Raw genomic sequence first — 25,088 nt, forward strand, 5'->3', positions numbered from 1 at the left:
GCATTGCAGCAATGCACCAAGACCCCTTAGACAGCATCTTCCAAACCTGCAACCTCTACCACCTAGAAGGACAAAGACACATGGGAACACCACCACCTGCATGTTCCCCTCCAAGCCACACACCATCCTGACTTGGAACTATATCACCATTCCTTTACTATCACTGGGTCAAAATCCTGGAACTCCCTTCCTAACAGCACTCTAGGTGTATCCACCCCACCTGGACTGCAGCAATTCAAGAAGGCAGCTCACCACTACCTTCTCAAGAGCAATAAATGCTGGCCTAGCCAATGATGCCCACACCCCAGGAACGAATAAAAAAAAATTCTGGTGCACTTACGTTTGCATGCTCTGTCACACTTCAGTTATCATTATCCACATCGCTACTCTGCACTATTCCCTTGCCCTTTCTCATTAACTTTCTAAATCTCTGCTCACGTGAACCCCCCACACTATTCAGCTTGAAGTTCTCTAGAGCTCTAGTTATACGATGCACCAAGACGCTGGTCCCAGTGCAGTTCAGGTTAGGGCTGTCCCAACGGTATAGCGCCCTCTTTCCCCAGTGCTAGTGCTCCATGAATTGAAACCTATTTCTCCCACACCAATCTTTGAGCCACGCATTCAACTCTGGTCTCATTTACCCTATGCCAATTTGCTTGTGGCTCAGGTAGCACTCCAGAGATTATTACTTTTGCAGTTCTGCTTTTTAATTAACCCTTGGCCACTCACATGCCCGTAGCAGCACCTTTATCTTAATCCCATCCAGGTCATTGGTAACTACATGGACCATGACAACAGGATACATCCCCTCCCAATCCAGGTTCCTCACCAGCCCCAAGGAGATGTTCTTAACCCTGGCACCGGGCAGACAACACAGCCTTTGGAACTCTCGCTCTCAGCTGCACAGAGCATTACCAACCCCCCCTAATTTTACGGTCACCTTCTACTACTACATTCCTTTTTAGTCCTCCACTTGAATGGCCCCCTGCATCATGGCTTGCTCAAACTCCCTGCATCTACTACTGTCGCCCACATTGAGCTGCAAGAACCTCGAACCTGTTGGACAAGTGAGGCTGAGGCTCCTCCAATGCTACCTTCTGGATTGCCATACCTGCCTCATTTGTAGTCCACCCTCCTGTCACTGACAATGGAATAAATTTAAAGTACATAACCTAAGGGGTATGACTGCTTCCTGGAACACAGTGTCCAGGTAACTTTCTCCATCTCTGCTGCATTGCAGTGTCTGAAGCTCAGACTCCAGCTCACCAACTCTGAGCTGCAGACACTTACTGCAGATGTGGTTGCAGTGGATCACACTGGTGTCCACCAGCTCCCACATACTACAGCTGCAAGGTATCACCAGTCCTGCCATCTTTATTGTACTTTGTTTAACTAATTAGGGGTTCAAGTTTATAGAGATGTCACTCAATAATAATTTGTAATCAGATTAAGTAATTTAACTAGGTCAGCTATAAATTTAATACAGTACTTGTATCTCCTCGGTACCAGTTCAAACCACTGTCCCAGTTTAAAGAAAATAAATATTAAAACTCACCAATCACCTAGCCACTTTCCTAATTAATGCCTCTGGAAACAGCTCTCAGGTCTCACTGTCCCAAGCCCTCTCTCGGACTATTCAGTGTTCTGTAAAAAACTAGAACAGCACCTCACTGTACCAAATTCCCACACTCACCAAATTCTTGACTTACGCACTCAGTTGAAGCAGGACTGTGTCGAACTAGACTTTGTGCTACTAGCTTCAAGTTTCATGTTGATGACATTTCATCAGACATTAACTCTAGCTCTCCCTCCACAGATGGTGCCTGACCTGCTGAGTATTTCCAGTATTTTCTGTCATTTCAGATAGCCAGCATCCACAGTATTCTTTTTGTGTAACAGTAGTATTAACCAATGATTTATATAAGTTTAGCATTAATCCTTTTATACTATGCCCTAATTTATAAAACCTTGGGTCCCAGATGCTGCTTAATATTTTATTGGTTTGTGTATTTGAACCCTATGTCTCATATTTTAACATTTTGCCATTTGGTATGTATTTCCTCATTCTTTCCCAAAAATGTAGCACTTCATATTTCACCATGTTAAATTTCATCCAACACCATCTACTTATCTCAGTCGTGATGTTGCTTATTCACATTCAACCACGTTCCTTACATTTGGAAATTTTGATGCAAGTAATTGAGATCATTCCTTCATCCATTAACCATGACTGTTTTCTGCCTTTCAGTAACTTTCCTATCCAGGCAGTCACGCTCCTATAACACCTAGCGTCTTATTAACGAGCCTTCCTTAAAACTTACGTACACAAAATCTACTGCATTTGTAATCACTACACTCATTAAAGAACTTTAACTTGCCAGATACACTGTTTTTTAAATAAATTTATATGATCCATTTTTTGTGAACCCCCATCAAACATACATTAATTTTAATCAGATAGTGTGACCCTTAGAAGCTTGCCCCTATAGTTGGGTTGACTGGTCTTTAATAACCGAATTTATCCCTTTACGCCAGAGGCATTACACTGCCAACCCTCCAGGTCCCCAACACAATTTCAAGGGTGTTTGAAATATTGCTGTCAAAGTCTCTTATTCCCTCAATATTCAATGATGGATGTCATTGGGGTTCACTGTCTTTTCTGCTTTTAGTATTCCAGTAATCTTATCTAATTGTTTTACCTCAAACCTTTATTCCCATTGTCATACATATGTGAAAATGAGGCAAAGTACTCATTTAGCATCTCTGCCATCCCTTCTCTTTCACTTGGACTTCTGGCTTTAGAAATGGATTCAATTTCCTGAGATTAAATAGGGACAAAGGCTAACTGATTTCTTGAACATAAACAGGTGTAATTCCATGCTGCATGGGAGCACATGCTAGATACCATCTAGATTTAGGACTTTAAAAATTTTGAACGTTAATGAATTGAGCATGAGCGGATCCTGGAAATTGAGCATACCATCCCCCAAAAATGTGGAATGTTAACATGAAAAGAAATTGATTTTATTCCAGTAAATCTGCAACACAAGCTTGCAGATGCCCAGCCTAGTAAATAGTATTCGTTTGGGGTAAGGTGCACCAAATCTCTGTCGTCCTCAAATGTTCAATCCACATAAATGCTATACAGGGCAAAAAAAAAAAATGGAAGTCCCACCCCACCATGTAAATATTGTTTCATGTCTTATTGTTTCATATTCTTGATGTTTGGGATTTTGGAGTCATATTTACATTTGAGGTTTTCATCAACACTTTGGAAAGATGCTTTGGCTGCAGTCTATCAAATGGAAACGGAATTATTTGGAGTTGCAATTCCGAAGGATGATTGCCTACACGGTCTCAACCAAGGGTAGCATTTATTTTGAGGAAATTCTGTTATGTTTTTCTAAGAGGCTGCGGAGTACTAGCAATTGACAAATGCCCATCACTCCCCTCACAGACCTAACCTTATCCGCAACATAGATTTCAAAATCTGTTTCCAAATCTTTGCATGGCCTCGCCCCATTCCACCTGCGATCCCTATCGGAGGTAGAACTTTCAGCTGTCTAGGCCCTACTTTCTCCTGGTCTTTAAAAAGTACCTTCTCAAAACCTTTCTATTCAGCTAATCCTTTAGTCCCTTCCAACTCACCACTGTATACAGTGCTCGTTTGTACTCTTCTGGATATTTTTCCATACTAAGTGATGTGACACAAATGTTATATGCAAAACACTGATTCCCAAGTAGAGGAACACTGGTCCACTATTCACACGTGGACTCAATTAAATGACTTAGGATTGTTGGAAGCATCTTACAAAATAATTGAGGTGCCTTTTATTCAAGAATATAATAACATCGTATTTTCTAGTGTAGATCAGTTGCGATTCTATAAACTATTGCTCAGGTTATTGGTCTCAGGATTGTGGATTAGTGGTAGTTTTAAAGACTAGAATTTTCTTGTTTCTGCAGGGAGAGAAGGAAAATCACAAATTTATACAGAATCACTATAAAGCACATTTTATTGAGCAAACTCCATTGGAAGATAGTTGGTAACAAATATTTAGAGAAATTGGATTCAGTGGAACCACAACAAGTTTCTTAGCCTTTTGAATTGATGATGCATTGATGCAATGGCATTGCAGCATCAGTAGATTTTAGTAGAGTTTGCAATTGTCTACCATCTCAATGCAAACTGGTCAGAGCTAACCCAGAAGAGGCAGAGATCATTCAGTATAAGCAGAACACACAAAGCAACAAATAGGGATACAGCTCAGTAAAACAGGATATCAATGGTTAAGTGGGCATACTTTTTTTTTTATTTTCAGTAGTTTAAGTATTTCCAAGGACAGGGAAGATAATATCCATTAAGCTGTTTCCTTTGCCACTTTTTTTTTTTTAAACAGACTCTGTATACAATATTTTGGGTATATGCATATTATAAAATTAACTGCATCTTCATACTTTCTACATTTCCATTTAGCACTAACTTGCTGACTCCAAATACTTGACACAGTGCAATGATAAGGTTTGTTCACTTAACTTTCTAAACTGCCAGTGAATACTTTAGAATTCAGAATCAATCTAATCTAAGTACATTTTACTAAATACCAACACTGGAATTGAAAACTATGTAGATAACCTTCCCTCTCTAGTGATATAGTCACTAGGATATAGTGCCACCACTGTCATCACCTACCTTGTGATGCTATACCACAGGCTGGGTCAGTAATTATTTAATTTTTCAACATAGTAAATGGTGCAGCAAGTAGCTCCCACCACACCAAAGAAAACAATTTTATGAGTATAATTAACTGCTAGAGAATATTGCTGAAATATTTCACACCAGTAAGAATTACAAATTTCAGAGAAAGATTTGGTCCTCAAGGAGAATCAATCTCTTGCTCCGCTAGGAGTGCTTTGTGTAATTTCATGAAAAATTCTTGGGAAGTCAGTCTTGAGCAGAAAGTGGTTAGATGGTGAAAATTGGATCTTAGACACTAAACATCTTTTAGTTTATTACCAAAACTTCAACAGGATTCATTCCTACTACAGTCCCAAACTATGAACGTCAGAAAACATTACTGCAATTGTAGCTTGAATATTCCATACAGTAGAAGCTTTGTAAAACGGCTGACACAACTAGTCAGTGCCACTCTTGTGCCTTTTTTTTTAATAAAAAAAAGGCAGCCATTATGATGTCTCAGAAAATCTGTCAGCAGTAATAATGGATACAAAGTCCAGCAAATACAGATGGAAATGACTGTAACATGGGTGCAACACTCACTAATGATATTTATCATCTAATTTTGTTCCTGTAGCTTAGGTCAAGATTGGAGTGCGTTAGTCACTGTCCACATAAAATATGGCATCCCAAACCATAATGAGTTAAATATTTTTTACAGGGAAGAGGGAAAGAACCAACTGTGTAGTTGGCAAATGCTGAAAAATATAGTTGGCACACTTAATATATAAACTTAAATTTAAGGCCCCAGAATATGGTCATATAAACTGGTGAAAGCATGACTAGGAATTGAACCTTAATAAAGTCCCATGCAATATTGAGAGTGGCAAACATTAGCTGCTATAACATTTCTGAAACTGTACAGCATATAAATTTACTGAAAATTAAAATAGGCAACCATTAATGATTGGCTGTCATTTAAATCTGAGTCTTGGTGCTTGTAAGGTAAGGGATGACAGTGCTGGTGAAAGAAAGCGTTTTACACTGTGTACACGGTAAGGGCATTACAATCTTCCGTATTTGAGATTCAAAGCATCTTCTGAATCACTAGCAGGGAACATGAACTAATCTCAGAGTACTCCAAAAATGCACCATGTGTCACTTCCACTGCTACTAACCTGTGGCATTTTGGTAGCCGTGATTATGTGAAGGCTCTGAATTTAGAAATTATGGAAGAAACAATTATACAGGATGAATTAGATTATGCAATATTTACTTTTATTCTGAAATTAAGTATTTTAAGTACCACGGGAACTAGATGCATTTTTCCAGATCTCAAAGAAACTAATGTTGTAATTTTTTTTCCCAAAAATGAGGTGACACTAAGCCTCGAGTTAATTTAATTCCAGTTAATCATGTTACTGTTACTAATAGTTTACTATAACAGCTACTTCTATATTAATTTTGATTGTTAACTGACCAATTTATATTGCCCGATTTCAAATGTTGCATCTACAAGTTTTCTATAATTACTATTTACAAATGCCACTTAAATTTTAATTTAGCAAACTGCAGTAAGTTTGAAACTCTCAAATTTTGTGCAAACTTCTGTTATCACATACCTTATAATTTGATGGTAAGAACAGTATTTCCGTACTTTGTGAAATCTAAACATTGGTGCTGTTCTGATTATACAAAATGTAGCATCATTCAGGGATCAGCCAAATATTGAAGAAAAACCAAATTGAGCCATTAGAACATTTTCCTTTCATGTTAGCTAGCATGTCAAATTGAAACCCTTATAAAACCAAACTGTTCAGTTGCAATACACACCAAATCAGATTTGGTACTGAAAAAATGATGGGGAGGATATATTTGGTGTTGCACAACAGATTGAAAATATACTGACAACTTAAAATAAAATTGGGGCAAAGTACTTTTTCCTCACCAGGCACTTCCTTTTTTTTTGAAAAAAAGTGTTTTGAATGAGGTTAGGTAAAACTTGGTCAGAAATTTACCATAGTAGATTCTCTCAGTCTCATAAAATCAGCTGGGGAGTTGGTTCTCTTACTTTGAAAGAGATACAATGCATTACACTCTTTACGTATATATAAACACACACTCACACACGATAAATTCCTGAGTACAGGACTGGGTACACTAACTAATGTAAAAACTCCATGTGAATGGCAAATGTAGCACAAAAAAAATTCAACACAAATACTTCTTGTCTCAAGTTGTACGAAAGATTGTCACCCTTTCAAATATTAGACAACTACCCCAAAGTAACAACCGATTAATGAACCTCCTAAAGTTAACTAGATGTTTTTTATATTTAGCAGCCCCATTTGAACAAATTCAGAAGCCAGTAAATTAAAACAGTGATTTTCTCCTATAAGAGTTGCTTCTATTTATCTCAATTTTCCTTTATCTCTGGTTGAGTCTATGAGCAATCTTGATGGCTATCATATTTTATGAACTGAAACCTTTTCAGCTCCATTTAAAGACAAAAAATTTGGCAAACAGACAGCACCCAAAAAGGAATACAGCAATAATTCTAGTAAACAGGAGCAGTGAGCAGTAGATTATTTTTATATACAAATTTTGCTATACTAACACCAGTCAGGCACATTATTGATGAAGAAACCAAACTTGTTTTGGATTACATACTGGCAATTTACACTTCCATTTTTAAAAGGACTGGATGGTTAAGTGCAGTGATACAGTACACTACACCACTTCAAAATGTCCAAATAAGACAGTCTTAGTCACAGATAATCTTACAACGTGCAAGCTAAAGCAATTATATGATCAATATTTGTTCCAATTAGGCTATGACGAATTCAACAAGCACTAATTTGGCTCTTAATTTTGAAGGCCGCTGACAACGTTCCCTTTTGTGAGCCTGCAAAAAAGGCAAAACAAAATATAGTGCAAGAAGTACAGTATTGTCAATTTAAAACAAATTCTTCATTAGGTACAGACCCAGCAGCAATTGGTTTAGTCTGTGATACCAATTTTTTTAAAAAAAGAAAAAATATCTGGTGCTACCATTGTGTGCCAATAGTTGGTATTGTGCCATGGGAAATAATTTTTGGCTATTACATGTGAACCTTTCTAAAGAGTACAGAAAAATAATCCTACATCCTGTTTATCTTAAAGCACACCTTGCACAAGGCAACAAACCATCATATGTAGGATATTTAAGCTTTCTGCACACAGCAACCTTCCTGTTACACATTAATTCAATTGCTTCGCTTGGAAACCATCATCTTTCTCACATCTTTCAAAATTAATGTGCATCACAAAATTAGTGCCTAAGAGTCTGTTATATTCGTGACGTTTGAGGGCCATTTGTATCTTCATCTGGATGTGAATTCGGACACATGTCACCCAATGCAGTGTATTCACTGTCAGATGTTTCTGAAGGTTCATGTAAGCTTTCATAATTGTCCTCTTCTTTATTAACACCGTCTCCATGTGCATTTTGAGATTGGGGACTCCCCATTCTGATTCCATAGTAGTTGGGAGCACTTGTGCTTGTTGAAGCTTTACCAGCAGAACCCACACCCTGTAACCGAGGCACATAAACACTACTCATCACCTGCAAATTGCCCCTAGCAGTAATATCAGATAGATCAGAATTAGGCATCAGAGCAATAGAGGAGTCCAAGCTTTCTTGCATATGTACTTCCATTGCCTGTCCAGGACAAATCCGCAGAATAGGCATATGTGCTGAATTTTCTTCAGCCAATCCTCTATTCAGTGCAGCTTCTTGAAGCTCTAAGTGGAAAGGTATCAACAAAGAAATGATTAAAAAGTACTGAAAGTATGCTAAATGCATAGGTGATAAAACAACTTACGCGTGGAGTTTAAATGTTGTGTTCTAGGAACCTCCACATTTTACTGCTGGCTGATTTCTATGGCAATGGGAGTTACAGGTAAGATTTACAGTTATTGGCTGAAGTAGTTCTACAGTATAAATGCAGCAGCAGTAGACAGCAGTATATGCTGCATAGAGAATAACCTAGAGAGGAGGGTTATTACACTACATTATGACGACAATGTTGGAAACAGTAAGTTTGTCACAACTTTGTCAACAGAGCACTACAGAATTTTAAATCTGGTTTAAAAGTGATTTGTGTGGGCTACTGGTTCAGAGCAGCATACCTTATAAATTACAGTCCAAATACTAGAACTTCGTAATGGCTGTCCAAAGCATTTCAATTGCCAATTTTTTTGCCATTTTTTTAGCTTTAGGCAGCTGTTTTGGGGAATTCCCAGTCTCCCTGGGCCATCTGATTTACAAGCTCCAGCTTATGCAGTGACACTATTACAGTAATAAAACAAATTCAGCGGTAGCTTTATTTCTGTCATATTAATGCAAAACTACCACAATGTGATTTTCAAGCTAGTTGTAAATAGAGCACTAAATCTGCATAGCTGGTCATCCATGGTCTCCCTCATTTGCTTCCTTTTGAATCTTGAATGCATTTTTTCTACCTAACCTCCTCTTCCTAACCATAAATACCAAGTCCATTTTAGAGACAAGAATGAACAAATCGGGTTTTCCTTGGTTTAAAAATAATCTAAAAGGGTTACTCTCAGCCAGTTGAAAGCAAGAATATTCACATTCTTTGCAATTTTGGGCACAAATTGTTGAACTGAGCTGAATGATTTTGCAGGCTTAATTTTATTTTTGTGAAACTGATGCTCTAAAACCCTGCTGAGGAATATTTTCAAAGTGGTGTTCATACAAAAATACTGAGTCCAACAATTTAGACCAGTGGAATTTTGATTAACTTTCCCATCCATCTGTAACAGCCAGCAATGAACATACAAGGTGTTAACATAAGAACAAGGAGCAGGAGTGGCCAAATCAGCCCCTCGAGCCTGCTCCGCCATTCAATACGATTGTGGCTGATTTCATCTCGGCCTCAACTCCACTTTCCTGCCCATTCTCCATAACGCTTCAACCCACTACTAATTAAAAAACTGTCTATCCCCTCCTTAAATTTACTCAAAGTCCCGGCATCCACCGCACTCTGGGGTAGTGAATTCCACAGACTCACGACCCTTTGAGAGAAGTAATTTCTCCTCATCTCGGTTTTAAATCTGCTACCCCTTATCCTAAAACTATGACCTCTCGTTCTAGATTGCCCCACCAGAGGAAACATCCTCTCTACGTCTACTTTGTCAATCCCCTTAATCATCTTGTATACCACAATTAGATCTCCTCTCATTCTTCTAAACTATAGAGAGTAAAGGCCTAAACTGCTCAATCTCTCTTCACAAGACAAACCCCTCATCTCTGGAATCAATCTAGTGAACCTCCTCTGAACTGCCTCCAATGCAACTACATGCCTCCAATGCAACTACATCCCTCCTCAAGTAAGGGGACCAAAACTGTATGCAATACTCCAGGTGCGGTCTCACTAATGCCTTGTACAGTTGCAGCAACACTTCCCTACTTTTATACTCTTATTCTTTTAGCAATAAATGCCAAAATTCCATTTGCCTTCCTTATTACCTGCTGCATCTGCATACTAGTTTTCAGTGAATCATGCACAAGATCCCTCTGCACCAAAGCACTCTGAAGTTTCTCTCTATTTAGATAATAATTTGCTTTTCTATTTTCCAACCAAAATGGATAACCTCACACTTATCCACGTTAAATTCCATCTGCCAAATTTTGGCCCATTCACCTGACCTATCCATATCCATTTGTAAATTTCTTATTTCTTTATTGCAACTTACTATCCCACCTATTTTAGTGTCAGCTGCAAATCTGGCTATAGTATCTTCTATCCCTGCATCCAAGTCATTAATTTAGATTGTAAATAGTTGGGGCCCAAGGACCGATCCTGTAGCACCCCACTAGTTACATCTTGCCAGCCAGAAAAAGACCCATTTATCCCGACTATGTTTTCTGTTGGTTGGCTAATCCTCTATCCAAGCTAATAATTTGCCCCTAACCCCATGTGATCTTACCTTGTGTATTAACCTTTTGTGCAGCACCTTATCAACTGCCTAAAGTCCAGATGTACAACATCTACAGGATCCCCATTATCCACTTTGCTTATTACAGCTTCGAAGAACTCTAGCAAATTAGTCAAACATGATTTACCCTTCATAAAACCATGCTGACTCTGGCGGATTGAGTTTTAACTTTCTAAATGTTCTGTTATTACTTCCATAATAATGGATTCTAACAATTTCCCAATGACAGATATTAAACTAACTGGTCTATAGTTTCCTACTTTCTGCCTCCCTCCCTTTTTGAATAAGGGTGTTATATTAGCTTTTTTCCAATCCACTGGAACCTTTCCCGCATCCAGGGAACTTTGGAATATTATAACCAATGGATCCACTATCTCCGCTGCTACTTCCTTTAAGACCCTAAAATGTAGGCCATCAGGCCCTGGGGACTTGTCTGCCTTCAACCCCAATAGTTTTCTCAGTACTTTTTCCCTAGTGATGATGATTGTTCTAAGTTCCCCCCTTTCTATAACCTCTGCATTACCTGTTACTATTGGGATGGTACTAGTGTCCTCCACCGTGAAAACTGAGGCAAAATACTGATTTAGTGTCTCCGCTATTTCTGTTTTCCCCTCTATTAACTCCCCTGTCTCATCCTCCAATGGACCAACATTCACTTTAGCTACTCTCTTCCCTTTTATATACTTCTAGGAGCTTTTGCTATCCGTTTTTATATTTTGTGCTAGTTTTCTTTCATAATTTACCTTTGCTCTTTTTATTACTTTTTTAGTAACCCTTTGTTGATCTTGAAAAGTTTCCCAATCTTCCAGCCTGCCACTGGCCTTTGCAATATGGTATGCCTTAGTTTTTGTCTTTATGTGATCCTTAATTTCTTGCTTAGCCATGGATGTTTTTTCCCCCTCTTAAAATCATTCTTCCTCCCTGGAATATATTTTAGTTGGGAGGAACTGAATATCTCCTTAAACATTTGCTACTGCTCATCAACTGTCCTACCTTTTAGTCTTCCTGCCCAGTCCACTAGGGCCAAATCTGTCCTCATGCCTATGTAATTACCTTTGTTTAACTCCAGAACGCTAGTGTGGGACTCCAGTTTATAATATTGATTCCATTATGTCTTTATATGGCCAACACTTTTATCCAATTCTTTTTCCCTGCAGTTTAAAGATAATTTGGCTATCAAAACTCTAATTCATTGCATTATGCAAAATTAAAACAGGACTCTGCTAGCTATGCAAACAATAGTCAGCCTTTTGCTTATATTTGATTGTTCAAAAAAATTAAATATCAGTTCTGGATGAAAACCACCCAACATTAAGAAAAATTAGAGATTTTTTAAAATCCTAGCAGTATGTAATTCTATAGTTAATAGTTACTTACTCTTTTCCTCTGTAATCTCTCTTTTCCTGCGTGCTATTTGTTTTTTCAGTTTATCCACTTCGAGCAGATAGCTTTCAACTGTTCGTTCACTTTTTTCCACTTCTCCGCAAACATTCTGCAGAAGTGTTAAAATAAGGTAATTCAAGTATACAAATACCAACTTAAACGCAACAACTTGCTTATTTAGCAGGTTTAATGTAGTGAAGCATCCCAAGGTGCTTCACAAGAGGGTACTCAAGACAAAAATTGCCATTGAGTCAAAGAAGATATTAGGTTACATGACAAAGTTTGGTCAAAGAGGCAGGTGTTAAGGAATGTCTTGAAAGGTTTAAATAAGGGAATTTCAGACATTAGGGCTTAGATAGTTGAAAGCACGGCTGCCAATAGCAGGGTGAAAAAAGCCACGGATGCATAAAAGGCCAGAATTGGAGGAATGCAGAGTTCTTGGAGGGCTGTAGGAAGTTAGAAAGGTGAGGTGAGGCCATGGAGAGATTTGAACACAAGGATGAAAATTTTAAGTTTGAGGCACTTCTGGATAGGGAGACAATTAGGTCAACATGCACACGACTAATGAGCAAACAAGACTGTGCGTATTAGGATACAAGCAGCAAAGTTTTGGATGCACTCCAGTTTATGGAGGGTGGAAAATGGAAGGGCACCCAGGAGAGGATTGGCATAGTCAAATTTAGAGGTAATGAAAGCATGGATGAAGGTTTCAGCAGCAGATGGGCAGAGGCAGGCAGTATTATGGAGGTGTAAGTATACAGTCTTGTTGATGGAAAGGATATGGCATCGGAAGCTCAGGATCAGATTCTTAAGAGGTCTTAACAATCTGTTTTAGGGATTTGGCAAGGGAGGGACAGAGTATAGGAAAAAGTAACTGAAAGCTGCCTGTCAGTGGTAGGGCAGCAAGAAAATGTACAAAATGGAGTCAGAGGACCAAAAGGTGCTGCAAGGGAGGTGTGAGGCTTGTAGAGGAACCTGAAGATAAGGTCTAGGATTTTAAATTGGAGACAGAAATGGGCAGCTGCTTTTGACAATTGAACAAGTTGGGTGTTTATGAAGCTGATTATTTGGTTGCCTCAGAATGCAATGCAGAATTACCATCCAGGTGCAGCAGAACAAAAATGTATGCAGCAGGGCAGTACAAAAGACAAGAATTTTGGAGTACAGTGATGTCCTCCAGCATTTCAGATATTGTGGGGGAAGGGTGTATACCCAAGGCACTCAGATATGTAACGATTTGCGCTGAACAAATTGCCAAAATCTGATGTCATTAGCTCCTCTCTGGCACACAACTGCAATCACCTTTTGGATTCCAAAGTGCAACCAAGATCACAACAGCGTGCTTCACACAGATTTAAAAAACAAATATGTAGATCTTTACACTTATTTGCAAGACAATCAAGAACTAACTTGAATCACATAAGTGAGGCCTTGCATTGAATTATTCCCACTTAACTCAACACAATAATCTAACTTACTTGCAGTTTTTCCTGAAGCGCATTGTACACCTGATAAATGGCTCTGATATCTTTAATCACTCCATCTTTGTCAAAGAACTCAGCCCTGTATGAAGAAAATAAAAACATTAACTCACGCCTGAAATTGCATTTATGTCCCATATTTAAGAGCAACACGCCATTCCAAAGGACATTGTAAATCAAGCCCTATTTTCAACACTGAAGGGTAAAGAACCTAATTCTTTAAGCTTTGGTAACAAAGTGAAATTTTTTTTAAAGGCAGAGTGCAGGTAAATGATTGAATAGACAGCAAATTAAGTTTTGTAAAGGCAACATTAAATCTGTAAATGGGATGGGAATATTAAGCAATAAGGCCTTCTTGTTTTGCACTCAACACGTCCAGCATAGCTACTGAGAAACCATTAATACGTCTAAATGTTCTAAAACACTGCTACAAATTGGTAAAGAAAAAAAAGATTGTGATTCAAACGAGACATACACCATCACATGTATTCACATTCAAGCTTTTCTTTACAGTTTATAGTTCAATAGCCTTCATTTACTGTCACCATGCCTCCTTCGACAGCACGTTCCAAACCCGCGTTCTCTTCCACCTAAAAGGACAGGACAGCAGATGCATGGGAACGCCACTAGCTGTAAGTTCCTGTCCAAGTCACAAACCATCCTGATTTGGAAATATATCGCCATTCCTTCACAGTCACTGGATCAAAATCCTGGAACTTCTTCCCTAATAGCACTGTGGGTGTACCCACACCAGATAGACTGCAAAGCTTCAAGAAGGCAGCTCACCACTACCTTCTCAAGGGATATTAGGGTGGGCAACAAATGCTGGCCTTGCCCGTGACGCCCACTTCCCATGAAACAAATAAACCCTGCAAAACAAGTCTAATATTCATCTTAGTGGTTACAGTGAAGTTAGGTTGGGTCCAGCAGTTAGAAAACCATTTTTGTCTCCCAAATTTCTATTTTTTTCCCCTTTATCCTTAGTTACGACTGAGGCGGGAGCAGTGCACTGTTTATTCTAGTCCCACTTCTCCACAGGTCACAACATATATTTTAAATTTTCCCACTTACTGATACGGTCAATCATATACTATATTTTTCCCAGAATAAAAACAGACTAACCAGCTTTCTTTAATGAATAAAATTAACAGTTTATTATTGAACAAGTCTTAACTAGTAATGAAGCATAAAAAGACAAACTTTTCAAGTCCCAACATTAAATTTTACAGTTCTTTTTATTTTTTCCCGAGCCCTGCGCATGCACGCGCGCACACGCACGTTAACTAAAAAAGGGATTTTTTTTTTTTTTTTATATAAATTGAGTTCTGTTGCAGTCAAAAACAAAACTTGTGCAGATTACTTGCTCATTTTTGAAGAGAACAGTAGATGAGATACGTTGTTTCAAAACTGGCATACAGTCTAACTTCTGAGTACACGTAGACAGGTCTCTGAGATCTTTTAGAACAGTTCTTTTCAGGTGGCTTTCTTCAAAGACAGGAAACGAGATGAATTGACACAGTGGACTTCTCAGGGTCCTTTAGAGATATGCTGGAAAACGAAGCTGGGTTGTGGTCTTCTCTCCTTTCTTCACTTCTTTAACAGCAGGTTTACTTTTTCAGCCGCTCAATCCAGAAGGTAAAACACACACAATGACCCACAAAAGCTTGCGAGTTTTCTACCCATCCCAGGTGCACTCTGCTACTACTGGGCTTGTCCAATCAAGAGACGCTGGTCACTTCTCTGCCTCTATTACCAGAGATTCTGTTCTATCTTTAACTTGAGTCATGTGACAACCAGTATTTGTTGCCAACCAGTTCTTTCAGTGCCCCCTTGATGGCTCTTTCTTTTTTAAAAAGGAAACTGGTCCAACATTTATTCAGTTTAACTATAAATTCCTTTAACAATATTTTAACAAAAAATCAGAATCACTTTTATCACTTGTTGAGGCGTGGTTTCAAAGGTAGCATACACACTTTGATATCTTGTCCAACTCATTGTTATTCATTAGTGAGCCTCAACTGAGAGTCACGGCCTATTTGACCCATGCGGGTGTGGTGGCGGAAGGGTGTGGGTGAAGAAAGAATCACAGAATCGTTACAGTGCAGGAGGCCGCCATTTGGCCCATCGTGTCCGCACAAGCTCTCTGAAAGACAAACTCCCTCAGTTCCATTCCCCGGTCTTCTCCCCATAACCCTGCACATTCTTCCTTTTCATATAACTGTCTAATTCCCTTTTGAATGCTTCAATTGAACCTGTCTCCACCATGTTCTCAGGCAGCGCATTCCTGACCTTAACCACTCACTGCGTGAAAAAGCTTTTGCTCATGTCACTTTTGCTTCTCTTACCAACTACTTGAAATCTGCGCCCTCTCATTCTTGATCCTTTCATGAGTGGGAACAGCTTTTCTCTATCTACTCTACCCAAACCCCTCATGATTTTGAATATCTCTATCAAATCACCATTCAGCCTTCTCTTCTCCAAGGAAACAGTCTTAACTTCTCCAATCTATAGGAAAACAGCAGAAAAGGGAGTTTAATATTACGATTGAACCATTAGGATTTTATCTGATGATTGGCAGGGGCAAGCAATGGATAGCAATCACAAGAGGGAACTGTAGTCACTTTTCTCCTCTCCTTACCATGGACATGAAATCAGTTCTACTGTGTCTACTACTGACCTGATGGAGATCAGCAAATTCAGGGCAGAACTGTACTTGAAACCTTCCTGATTTGTATGGCTCAACTGCTTACTAGATAGCCAATACCCAATAAGATAATTTTATTGGTATTTTCTGCACAAAGTTTGATCCATGAGCACACCATGTTCAGATTGCAATGGATAACGTGTGGAAAACCATTTCTAAATGGAATATGACTAATGTACTCATAATTGCAGTCATCACTGTAAAAATGAATTGTAGTTTGTCTCAACTATGTGAAAAGACATGAAATGTAATTTTGCAGGAATATACAGGGTGGCACAGTGGCGCAGTGGTTAGCGGCGCAGCCTCACAGCTCCAGCGACCCGGGTTCGATTCTGGGTACTGCCTGTGTGGAGTTTGCAAGTTCTCCCTGTGTCTGCGTGGGTTTCCTCTGGGTGCTCCGGTTTCCTCCCACATGCCAAAGGCTTGCAGGTTGATAGGTTAATTGGCCATTATAAATTGCCCCTAGTATAGGTAGGTGGTAGGGAAATACAGGGACAGGTGGGGATATGGTAGGAATGTGGCGTTAGTAATAGGAGTAGGGTTAGTGTAAGTGGGTGGTTGATGGTCGGCACAGACTCGGTGGGCCGAGGGGCCGGTTTCAGTGCTGTATCTCTAAACTAAACTATACTGGATGGTCAAATTATTTATTTATTTTTATTTAGAGATACAGCACTGAAACAGGCCCTTCGGCCCACCAAGTCTGTGCCGACCAACAACCACCCATTTATGTTAACCCTACAGTAATCCCATATTCCCTACCTACACTAGGGGCAATATATAACAGCCAATTTACCCATCACCTGCAAGTCTTTGGATGTGGGAGGAAACCGGAGCACCCGGAGAAAACCCACGCAGACACGGAGAACTTGCAAACTCCGCACAGGCAGTACCCAGAATCGAACCCGGGTTCCTGGAGCTGTGAGGCTGCGGTGCTAACCACTGCGCCACTGTGCCTCCCTTAATACAATTACGGCTGGTCACATTACAAGTTCATGTGTCTTTCAATTACATACCAAACTCTGCAAGGTCAATATCAAGCTCATTTTGATAGGATCCCTGCACTTGTTAGGGTCTGTCACAGATCAGAAAACAACACTTTCTTGCAGTGCTCTAAACTGAAATTAGATTCATGAAGCAGCACACAACTTGAAACTAATTTGCATTTTTGTAACCTATGCACCAATGAGACTGGATGTCAAATATTAGAAGCACCACTTCTTTTAAAAAACAGTTACAAAGAACAGAAAATACTAGAAACACCAAAGGTCAACATCTGAAACATTTTGTCTGTTTACAGATGTCATCTAACCTGTGTTTCCAGTGTTTTCTGTTTTTATTTTAAATTTCAAACATTTGCAGTATTTTGCTTTTATCTATACAACACATCCTTATTTATGTCCTTTAGACATCAGCCTTAATGGTTAACAGAACTTAAGAACCCAGCAATGGGAGGGACCATCAGTTTAAGTTATCATAATCATAAAAGTGGAACTTAAATTTGAGGATAGGTAAGACTTGTGTTCCTGACGACATGCACATAATTTCTACAAGTTACTGAGCAGGCAAATACGCACGCACGCAGCACCACTGTAGGATACTGAATCATCACACCACACATCATTTATTAAAATAATCCTTTGTTGGAATATTTTGAAACTAGCTGTTTAATACTTACCCATGTTCTGTTACCACCTTGTCATAATTCCACGATGTGTTTGGCACCGAGGAACTCTTGTACTCTTGTTGACTAGTATTTCCCAAATTAGGAATAGTGAGTGAAACTCTCTGATCATACCTTAAGAAAAGTAGGATATTTTAAAAACTTAAAATGCTCAATGGCAAAAAAATACCTGCATAAGATAGTTGCATGTTTCAGAATTTTAAAGGTTAATATAATTCATAAAGTAAAAGCTCCTATAAACTCAAGTATAAACAGATTCTAACTTCTTTACTTTGTCGTTCTAGTTAACCCATAATCTCAGATATATACAATAAACTTAATAAAATTAGTATCTTTTATATATGCATAAATATTGAACCGTAAAGTATACATGCTAGGAGGGGGGCTGAATGTGAGAATTACTTTTAAAACTAACAGTTTTACTTGACAATTATGAATGCCCCAAATTTTCACAATTCATTCATTCGTTCATTCAATATGTCTTAGACTTAGCAAGCTAGAATGGCTTACCGGCGATTGGATCTAAAGAGCACATACTCCAATGCATGTGTTGAGTTGTTTGCTGTGGAGATGAAGCTAAATAGAAGGAAGACTAGATCAGGCACTCCAAGGATGTTTGTCAGCTGCTTATGGATAATATGTTCTCTGTAGGACATCTGCTGCTGTGTATTTCTTCTAAATCTGTACCAGCCAATAACATTCTACGGAAGAAGGAAGCTATTAGGACTTGCATGGATAACAGACCCATTTTATATAATTACATTGCAACACTTATCTTCAAATACTCAAATCTTTGAAAGGGGAAGGTGTGGGGGAATTTTCCCTTCAGTAATCGGATTCTGAACCAGGAGAAGTTGACACTTCTAAAAATCGAGATATGGTTGCTCCTTATTCAAAAGGTACCAAAAAACAAAACTATGAGTGATAGAACATAACATTGTAGTCCTCTTCGCTCTTTTGTGCATAAATACATTTCTGAACTAAATCAAGGGTCTGTAGGAGCTCCACAATTGGCTTCACAGGGAAAGTTTCCACTCAAGATGTCACCTGGAAAGTGTACTTGTGGACACCAGGTAAAGTTTGTGACGGAAAATATAACAGGCTTAATTAGGTAGAACTTAGAATAAATACATTATACCTTTTAGAATTAAAGATTGAATAAATGGTCAGTTTTCATGACTCACTGAAATCCCCTTTTAAGGGCAGAGTTAAAAATAAATATCCCTGTTACCATAGCATGTGAACTAGAAACACCTTTTAAGCTAAAAAATCCATTCCAAGGTTTCTACGACATTGGAATTAGATGATGAAACGCACTAAGACATCCTATGTGAGGTCAGTACTGATAACTATAAATTTAATTAGTTGATAGTGTTAGTGATATAGACAGACTGACTCAAGAGGATGGTACAAGGTACCATAAAAAGACAATTACAGATGACAAATTACAAAATGGAATGTTACTTACAAAAACAGATGCCAAGTAAACCCAATTACAATCATTTTGACCAGACAAAAGCTTAACTTCAAGAGAAGGGAATTTCCAGCAAATAAATTAAGTGGGAATGGTCGCTAATGATATTACCAAATATGGATATCAAAATCAGGAAAAACACACACAGAAAGCTAACACCTACATTCTAAAAGATGAGATGTATAAACATGAGAGTTTTGAATCAAAAAACCAAGAGTATTGAATTCCTCATCAATGCTTCTCAACCTATAGCTGACTGCATGACAAAAGAATTCTGCTCTTAACAGAGAATGTTTTGTCTTGTTCAGCAGGAAGGCTTACTCGGGGAATTTAAGGTAAAAGTTTACTTTAAATTTTGATGGATATTCTAAGATATTTTGCTGTAACATTGTCGGGGTTAAACTTTTGGATTCTATTTTAGAAATAAGATTATGTTTTACATCTTAGTTATCTTTGATATTGTCGTATACTTAGCTACTTAAAATGTATTGCCTATTCAACTCTAATAAATATCTAAAAAAGTTAATAAAATCGTCTCATGTAGCATTCTGTATACAACTACAAGAACCCCCTCTCTGTCTCCTTAAGTGGGGAGATACTTATTGAAGAGAGTTTCCCAGACCCTTATAATATCTGGGATATTTATGACTTAGCTATAATTATTTTTAAAATAGGCTACCCAAAAGATAGTAATATTCTCTGTTAGTTTTCTTTCTTTGAGGGAAGACTAGTTCAGTTCTTCAGACCCAAATAAGTGTCTGTAGGAATCTGTCTAGTTTAAATTTAATTAAAGGAAACTCACAGGGATGTATGCTTGAATTGGTTTAATTGCTATGTGGGGTTAAAGTCATAAATCACTTCAAAGTTGCAAGGCCTACCAACAGGAATCACTGAAAACTTATTACAGGTACAAGAAGTATTCAAAAAGCGAACAAAATGTTGGCCTTTACCTCAAGGGGGCTGCAATACAAAAGGAAAAAGGTTATTTTTCAATTACACAGTGCCTTGGTCAGCCCCCATCTGGAGTACTGCATTCAATTTTAGGCACTGCACCTCAGGAAAGATACATTAGCCTTGACATCACAGATTCCCCAAAACACAGGTCCTCGTGTGTTAAATTATGAGGGTTGGTTGCATAAACTTGGCTTATATTTCCTTGAGTTTAGATGGCCAAGGGGTGATCTAATTGAGGTGTTTAAAATGATAAAGGAATTGCTAGAGTAGATGATAGAGTAGACACAAAAAAAGCGATTTCCACTGGTAGAGGAATCCAGAACAAGGGGGCACAATCTTAAAGTTAAAGTTCATGTTAGGTTATTTTGGAGTGAAATCAGGAATAACTGTTTCCACACAAAGGGTAGTGGGGAAATTGGTTATCTTCCCAAAAAGCAGTGGATGCTGAATCAAATTTTTCAAGACTGAAATAAACAGATTTTTATTAGATACAGGTATCGAGGGATATGGATCAAAGGTGGGCAAATGGAGCTGAGGTACAGGAAGAAAGACTTTAATATAGCGCTTTTCGTGACCACAGGACATCCTGAAGTGCTTCACAGCCAATGAAGTACTTTTGAAGTATAGTCATTATTGTAATGTAGGAAATATGGCAGCCACTTCCACAAACTGCAATGTGATAATGATTAGATAATCAGTTTTGTGATGCTGATTGAGGGATCAATATTGGCCAGGACATGGGAGATAACTCACCTGCTCTTCTTTGAAATAGTACCATGGGATCTTTTACATCCAACCAAAAGAGCAGACAGGGCCTTGGTTTAACATGTCATACCAAAGACAGCACCTCCAACAGTGCAGCACTCGCTCAGTACTGCACTGGAGTGTCAGTCTTGATTTTTCTGCTCAAGTCCTAGAGTGGGACTTGGCTCAGAGGGGACAGTGCTACGAATTGAGCCACAGCCAACGACACAAAACCACGATCAAACTCATTGGTGCAACAGGCTCACAGGGCTGAATGGCCTACCCTGTTCCTATGTTGCAATGTTTACTTTAAAAATGAAGAATGTGCAATGTTTATAAAGTAAACTTACTTTTCTCCTTCCTTTGAGGATTCTATCCAGACTTGCTTCATTAACTCTTCCTGCATAGTCATAAAAACTGAAAATGACAAATTTTAGATTAAGAATGCAGCCCTTGTAAGAATGTTACCAAATGTAGCATACGAATATTTCAACGTACGTAAAAGTCTGAGGAGACCTTAAATTGTTTAACTAAGTAAAATGGGTTTACTTGGAAAAATATGGCTTTGGAAAAATATATTGATTTTCATGGACAACAGGACCAGAGTGTATACATTGTCAGGCAACACCCCCCCACACCCGCCAAGACTGAGGCACACATTATTTTGCCACATGAACAAAAACTTAAAATTGCAAGCCTTGACTGGAAGGACATTTGCATAGTACCAGACAATGTTGAAACAATGGGGGACCCAGTAGTTATTTTCCCAATATACAGAAGTGGTCAGACCAGTTTTAGTCACATGACTAACTGGCTGTTGCAGAGAATTTGAACTTCCAAAGGATTTTGAAGAGACTGTTCCATATAAGGAGCTAGTCACATGACTAACCTGCTGGGCAACCCGGGTGTTGGTTTGAATTTGAACTCTCAACAAAGGAATTGGAGCTGGCAGAAAGCAGTGTGCTCATGGATTGAAGAAGGCTGTGCCCCTGGAACTGAAGCAGAACCCTCTCTGTCTGCCTCTATCTCTTCCCACGGAACTGAATCTTGTGAAAACATGTGAAACTTAAAGAAAGAAAGGTTTCCTACGTGAACAACGTTTTAAGATGACTACTGGGCCTCAATGAAACGCAAGAACATATCTTCAATCTAGGACTACAGCGAGCTCGAGAAACAGTAACAAGATAATGCCTCAAACTCTTCTACTTATCTTTTCTTCTGCTCTTTTCTGTCCCTATCTGCATGTTTATATCACGTGTGCATGCTAACATGGGCATGTTGCATATCTATAGGCGTGAACCGTAATAGAGTTTAAGTTTTAAGTTTTAACAAAATTTCATCTTTCTTCTTTAAACCCAAGAAAGCCTGTTTGTGCTCATTTCTTTGCCTTATAATTGGAAAGTTGTGAACAAGGATTCACAAAGGGGGAGCTCAAAACACAGTGTGATTAAAATTAAACCCTGTTACAATAAGACCAGCTAAGGACAGCAAAAGACCCCCAGACACATTCCGCACCTGGTGGTAACATAGACTATGGACATGGCCTACCAGCTGGGTGGGAAGTACCACTTACATCGCCCATGTTTATCACAGGCAGCCATCTATAACAGACAATTAGCGCTTCGAAACATAGGAGCAGGAGTTAGCCATTCAGCCCATCAAGCCTGTCCCACCATTCAATATCATGGCTGATCATCCACTTCAATGCCTTTTTCCCACACTAACCACATATCCCCCTTATGTCATTTGTATTTAGAAATCTGTCAATCTCTGCTTTAAACATAATCAATGACTGATCTTCCACAGATTCACAACCCACTGAGTAAAGAAATTTCTCCTCATCTCTGTCCTAAGTGGCTTCTCCCTTATTTTGAAATTGTGTCCCCTGGTTCTAGACACCCAACCAGGGGAAACATCTTATCTGCATCTATCCTGTCTATTCCTTTCAGTATTCTGTAGGTTTCAATGAGACCACCTCTCATTCTTTGAAACTCTAGAGAATACAGACCCAGTTTACCCAATCTGTCTTCATAGGACAGTCCCGCCATCCCAGGAACAAGGCTGATGAACCTTTGTTGCACTCCCTCTATGGCAATAATATCCTTCCCAAGGTAAGGGGACCAAAACTACACACAGTACTCCAGATGCGGTCTAACCAAGGTTCTATACAATTGAAGCAAGACTTCACTACTCCTGTACTCAAAACCTCTTGCAATAAAGGCCAACATACCATTAGCCTTCCTAATTGCTTGCTGCACCTGCATGTTAGCTTTCAGTGACTTATTGACAGGGACACCCAGGTCCCTTTGTACATCTACACTTTCTTATCTCTTACCATTTCAGAAATACTCTGCACATCTATTCCTCCTACCTCACATATTTCCACATTATATTCCATCTGCCATGTTTTTGGCCACTCACCAAGTCTTTCCAAATCTCCTTGAAGCTGCTTTGTATCTTTCTCAACACACATTCCCACCTAGTTTTGTGTCCTCCATGAACTTGCAAATACTACATGTGGTCCCCACATTCAAATCATTTATATATATTGTGAACAGCTGGGGCCCAAGCACTGATCCCTGCAGTATCCCACTAGTCACAGCCTGCCAACACAGGAATGACGTTTAATCCTACTCTGTTTTCTGCCTGTTAACCAAACCTTAATCCATGCCAGTATATTATCACCTATGCCAGGTGCTTTAATTTTGCTAACCAACCTGTGGGGGACTTTATCAAAAGCGTTCTGAAAATCCAAGTATACCACGTCCACCGGCTCCCCTTTATCAATGCTGTTAGTAACATCCTCAAAAAACTGCAACAGTTTCGTCAAACATGATTTCCCATTCATAAATAACATTTGCCAGGACTATAGGAGTCAATTACAATGGCATTGCAGAAAACGCATCAAGTGCACCAATTATTTTATGCAGTTCAGTAAGTTCTTTGCACCTTGTTAACCCCCTGTATTTAACGATTTACGCATTGCTTCACAACACACTGCATCCCCCCCCTCCATCCCACCCCCTGCCACCGAAACAATGATTTTTCTTAATGCACTTGGGATTTCCTGTGACAAATTGTTCCAAGTCAAACTCGAGTTGTAGGACTGTAGAAATAAAGATAGCGAGGATTAAACCATCTAAAAAGAAAAATCACCAGAACTGCATGTTACAAAAGCCAGTGTGTACTTGTAGATGGGAGTACATATCCTGAACTTACTCGATCTGGCCAGAATAAGATTTGAAGATGAATGGAAATACATTTGTATTTACATTTCCTTAGTTTAAACTGTACATGTTCTGCTGTTGGTCACAAACATGAGGCACTTGTAGGGGGCTTACACATAACGAATCGCAGATTTGACCGCTCCATCGCTTTAGAGTGGCAGAAACACCAGTTATAAGCGGTGAGGAAACTTTTAGTTGTGGGCATTTAAGAAAGTCACAGTGAAAAAGCCAACCATGAACAGCAGCTTTATAAATGTTAAAAATAGCTTTAAACATCAACATTAAGTGTCATGGAAGTTTTTTCTCTGTTTAAACTAAGGGGGCTCTGTGTGCTTTTAAGCCTGCGAGAAGTTTTTATATTCTCTGGGAACAGTGTGTGAGCAGCAAGCCTGTTACTAAGCAACAGCAACAGAGGTGCTGTCACATAGACTCAGAGATACAGCACTGAAACAGGCCCTTCGGCCCACCGAGTCTGTGCCGACCATCAACCACCCATTTATACGAATCCTACAGTAATCCCATATTCCCTACCACATCCCCACCTTCCCTCAATTGTCCTACCACCTACCTACACTCGGGGCAATTTACCTATCAACCTGAAAGTCTTTGGCTGTGGGAGGAAAGCGGAGCACCCGGCAGAAACCCACGCGGTCACAGGGAGAACCTGCAAACTCCGCACAGGCAGTACACAGAACCGAACCCAGGTCGCTGGAGTTGAGGCTGCAGTGCTAACCACTGCGCCACCACATGCCATATTGTAAC

General features: G+C 39.1%; 1 protein-coding gene across 2 annotated transcripts in view; it reads right to left on the reverse strand.

Moving 5' to 3' along the window:
* Positions 1 to 3,831: 3,831 nt before the first annotated feature.
* The window catches only part of abraxas2 (abraxas 2, BRISC complex subunit), a 46,250-nt gene continuing 24,993 nt past the window's right edge, over positions 3,832 to 25,088 (reverse strand). Inside the window, exons 4-9 of one of the 2 annotated variants that reach the window (XM_068052782.1) lie at positions 21,450 to 21,516; positions 18,438 to 18,628; positions 17,922 to 18,041; positions 13,540 to 13,624; positions 12,056 to 12,170; positions 3,832 to 8,461 (exon numbers count right to left, since the gene is read on the reverse strand). In XM_068052782.1, the coding sequence (XP_067908883.1) occupies positions 8,007 to 8,461; positions 12,056 to 12,170; positions 13,540 to 13,624; positions 17,922 to 18,041; positions 18,438 to 18,628; positions 21,450 to 21,516 (1,033 nt within the window). In that variant the 3' untranslated portion in view covers positions 3,832 to 8,006. The remainder of the gene's footprint in view (positions 8,462 to 12,055; positions 12,171 to 13,539; positions 13,625 to 17,921; positions 18,042 to 18,437; positions 18,629 to 21,449; positions 21,517 to 25,088) is intronic. The other variant, XM_068052783.1, reaches the window with a different exon arrangement.

The sequence above is a fragment of the Heterodontus francisci genome, chromosome 20 (genome assembly GCF_036365525.1).
Source record: "Heterodontus francisci isolate sHetFra1 chromosome 20, sHetFra1.hap1, whole genome shotgun sequence".
Taxonomy (NCBI): Eukaryota; Metazoa; Chordata; class Chondrichthyes; order Heterodontiformes; family Heterodontidae; genus Heterodontus; species Heterodontus francisci.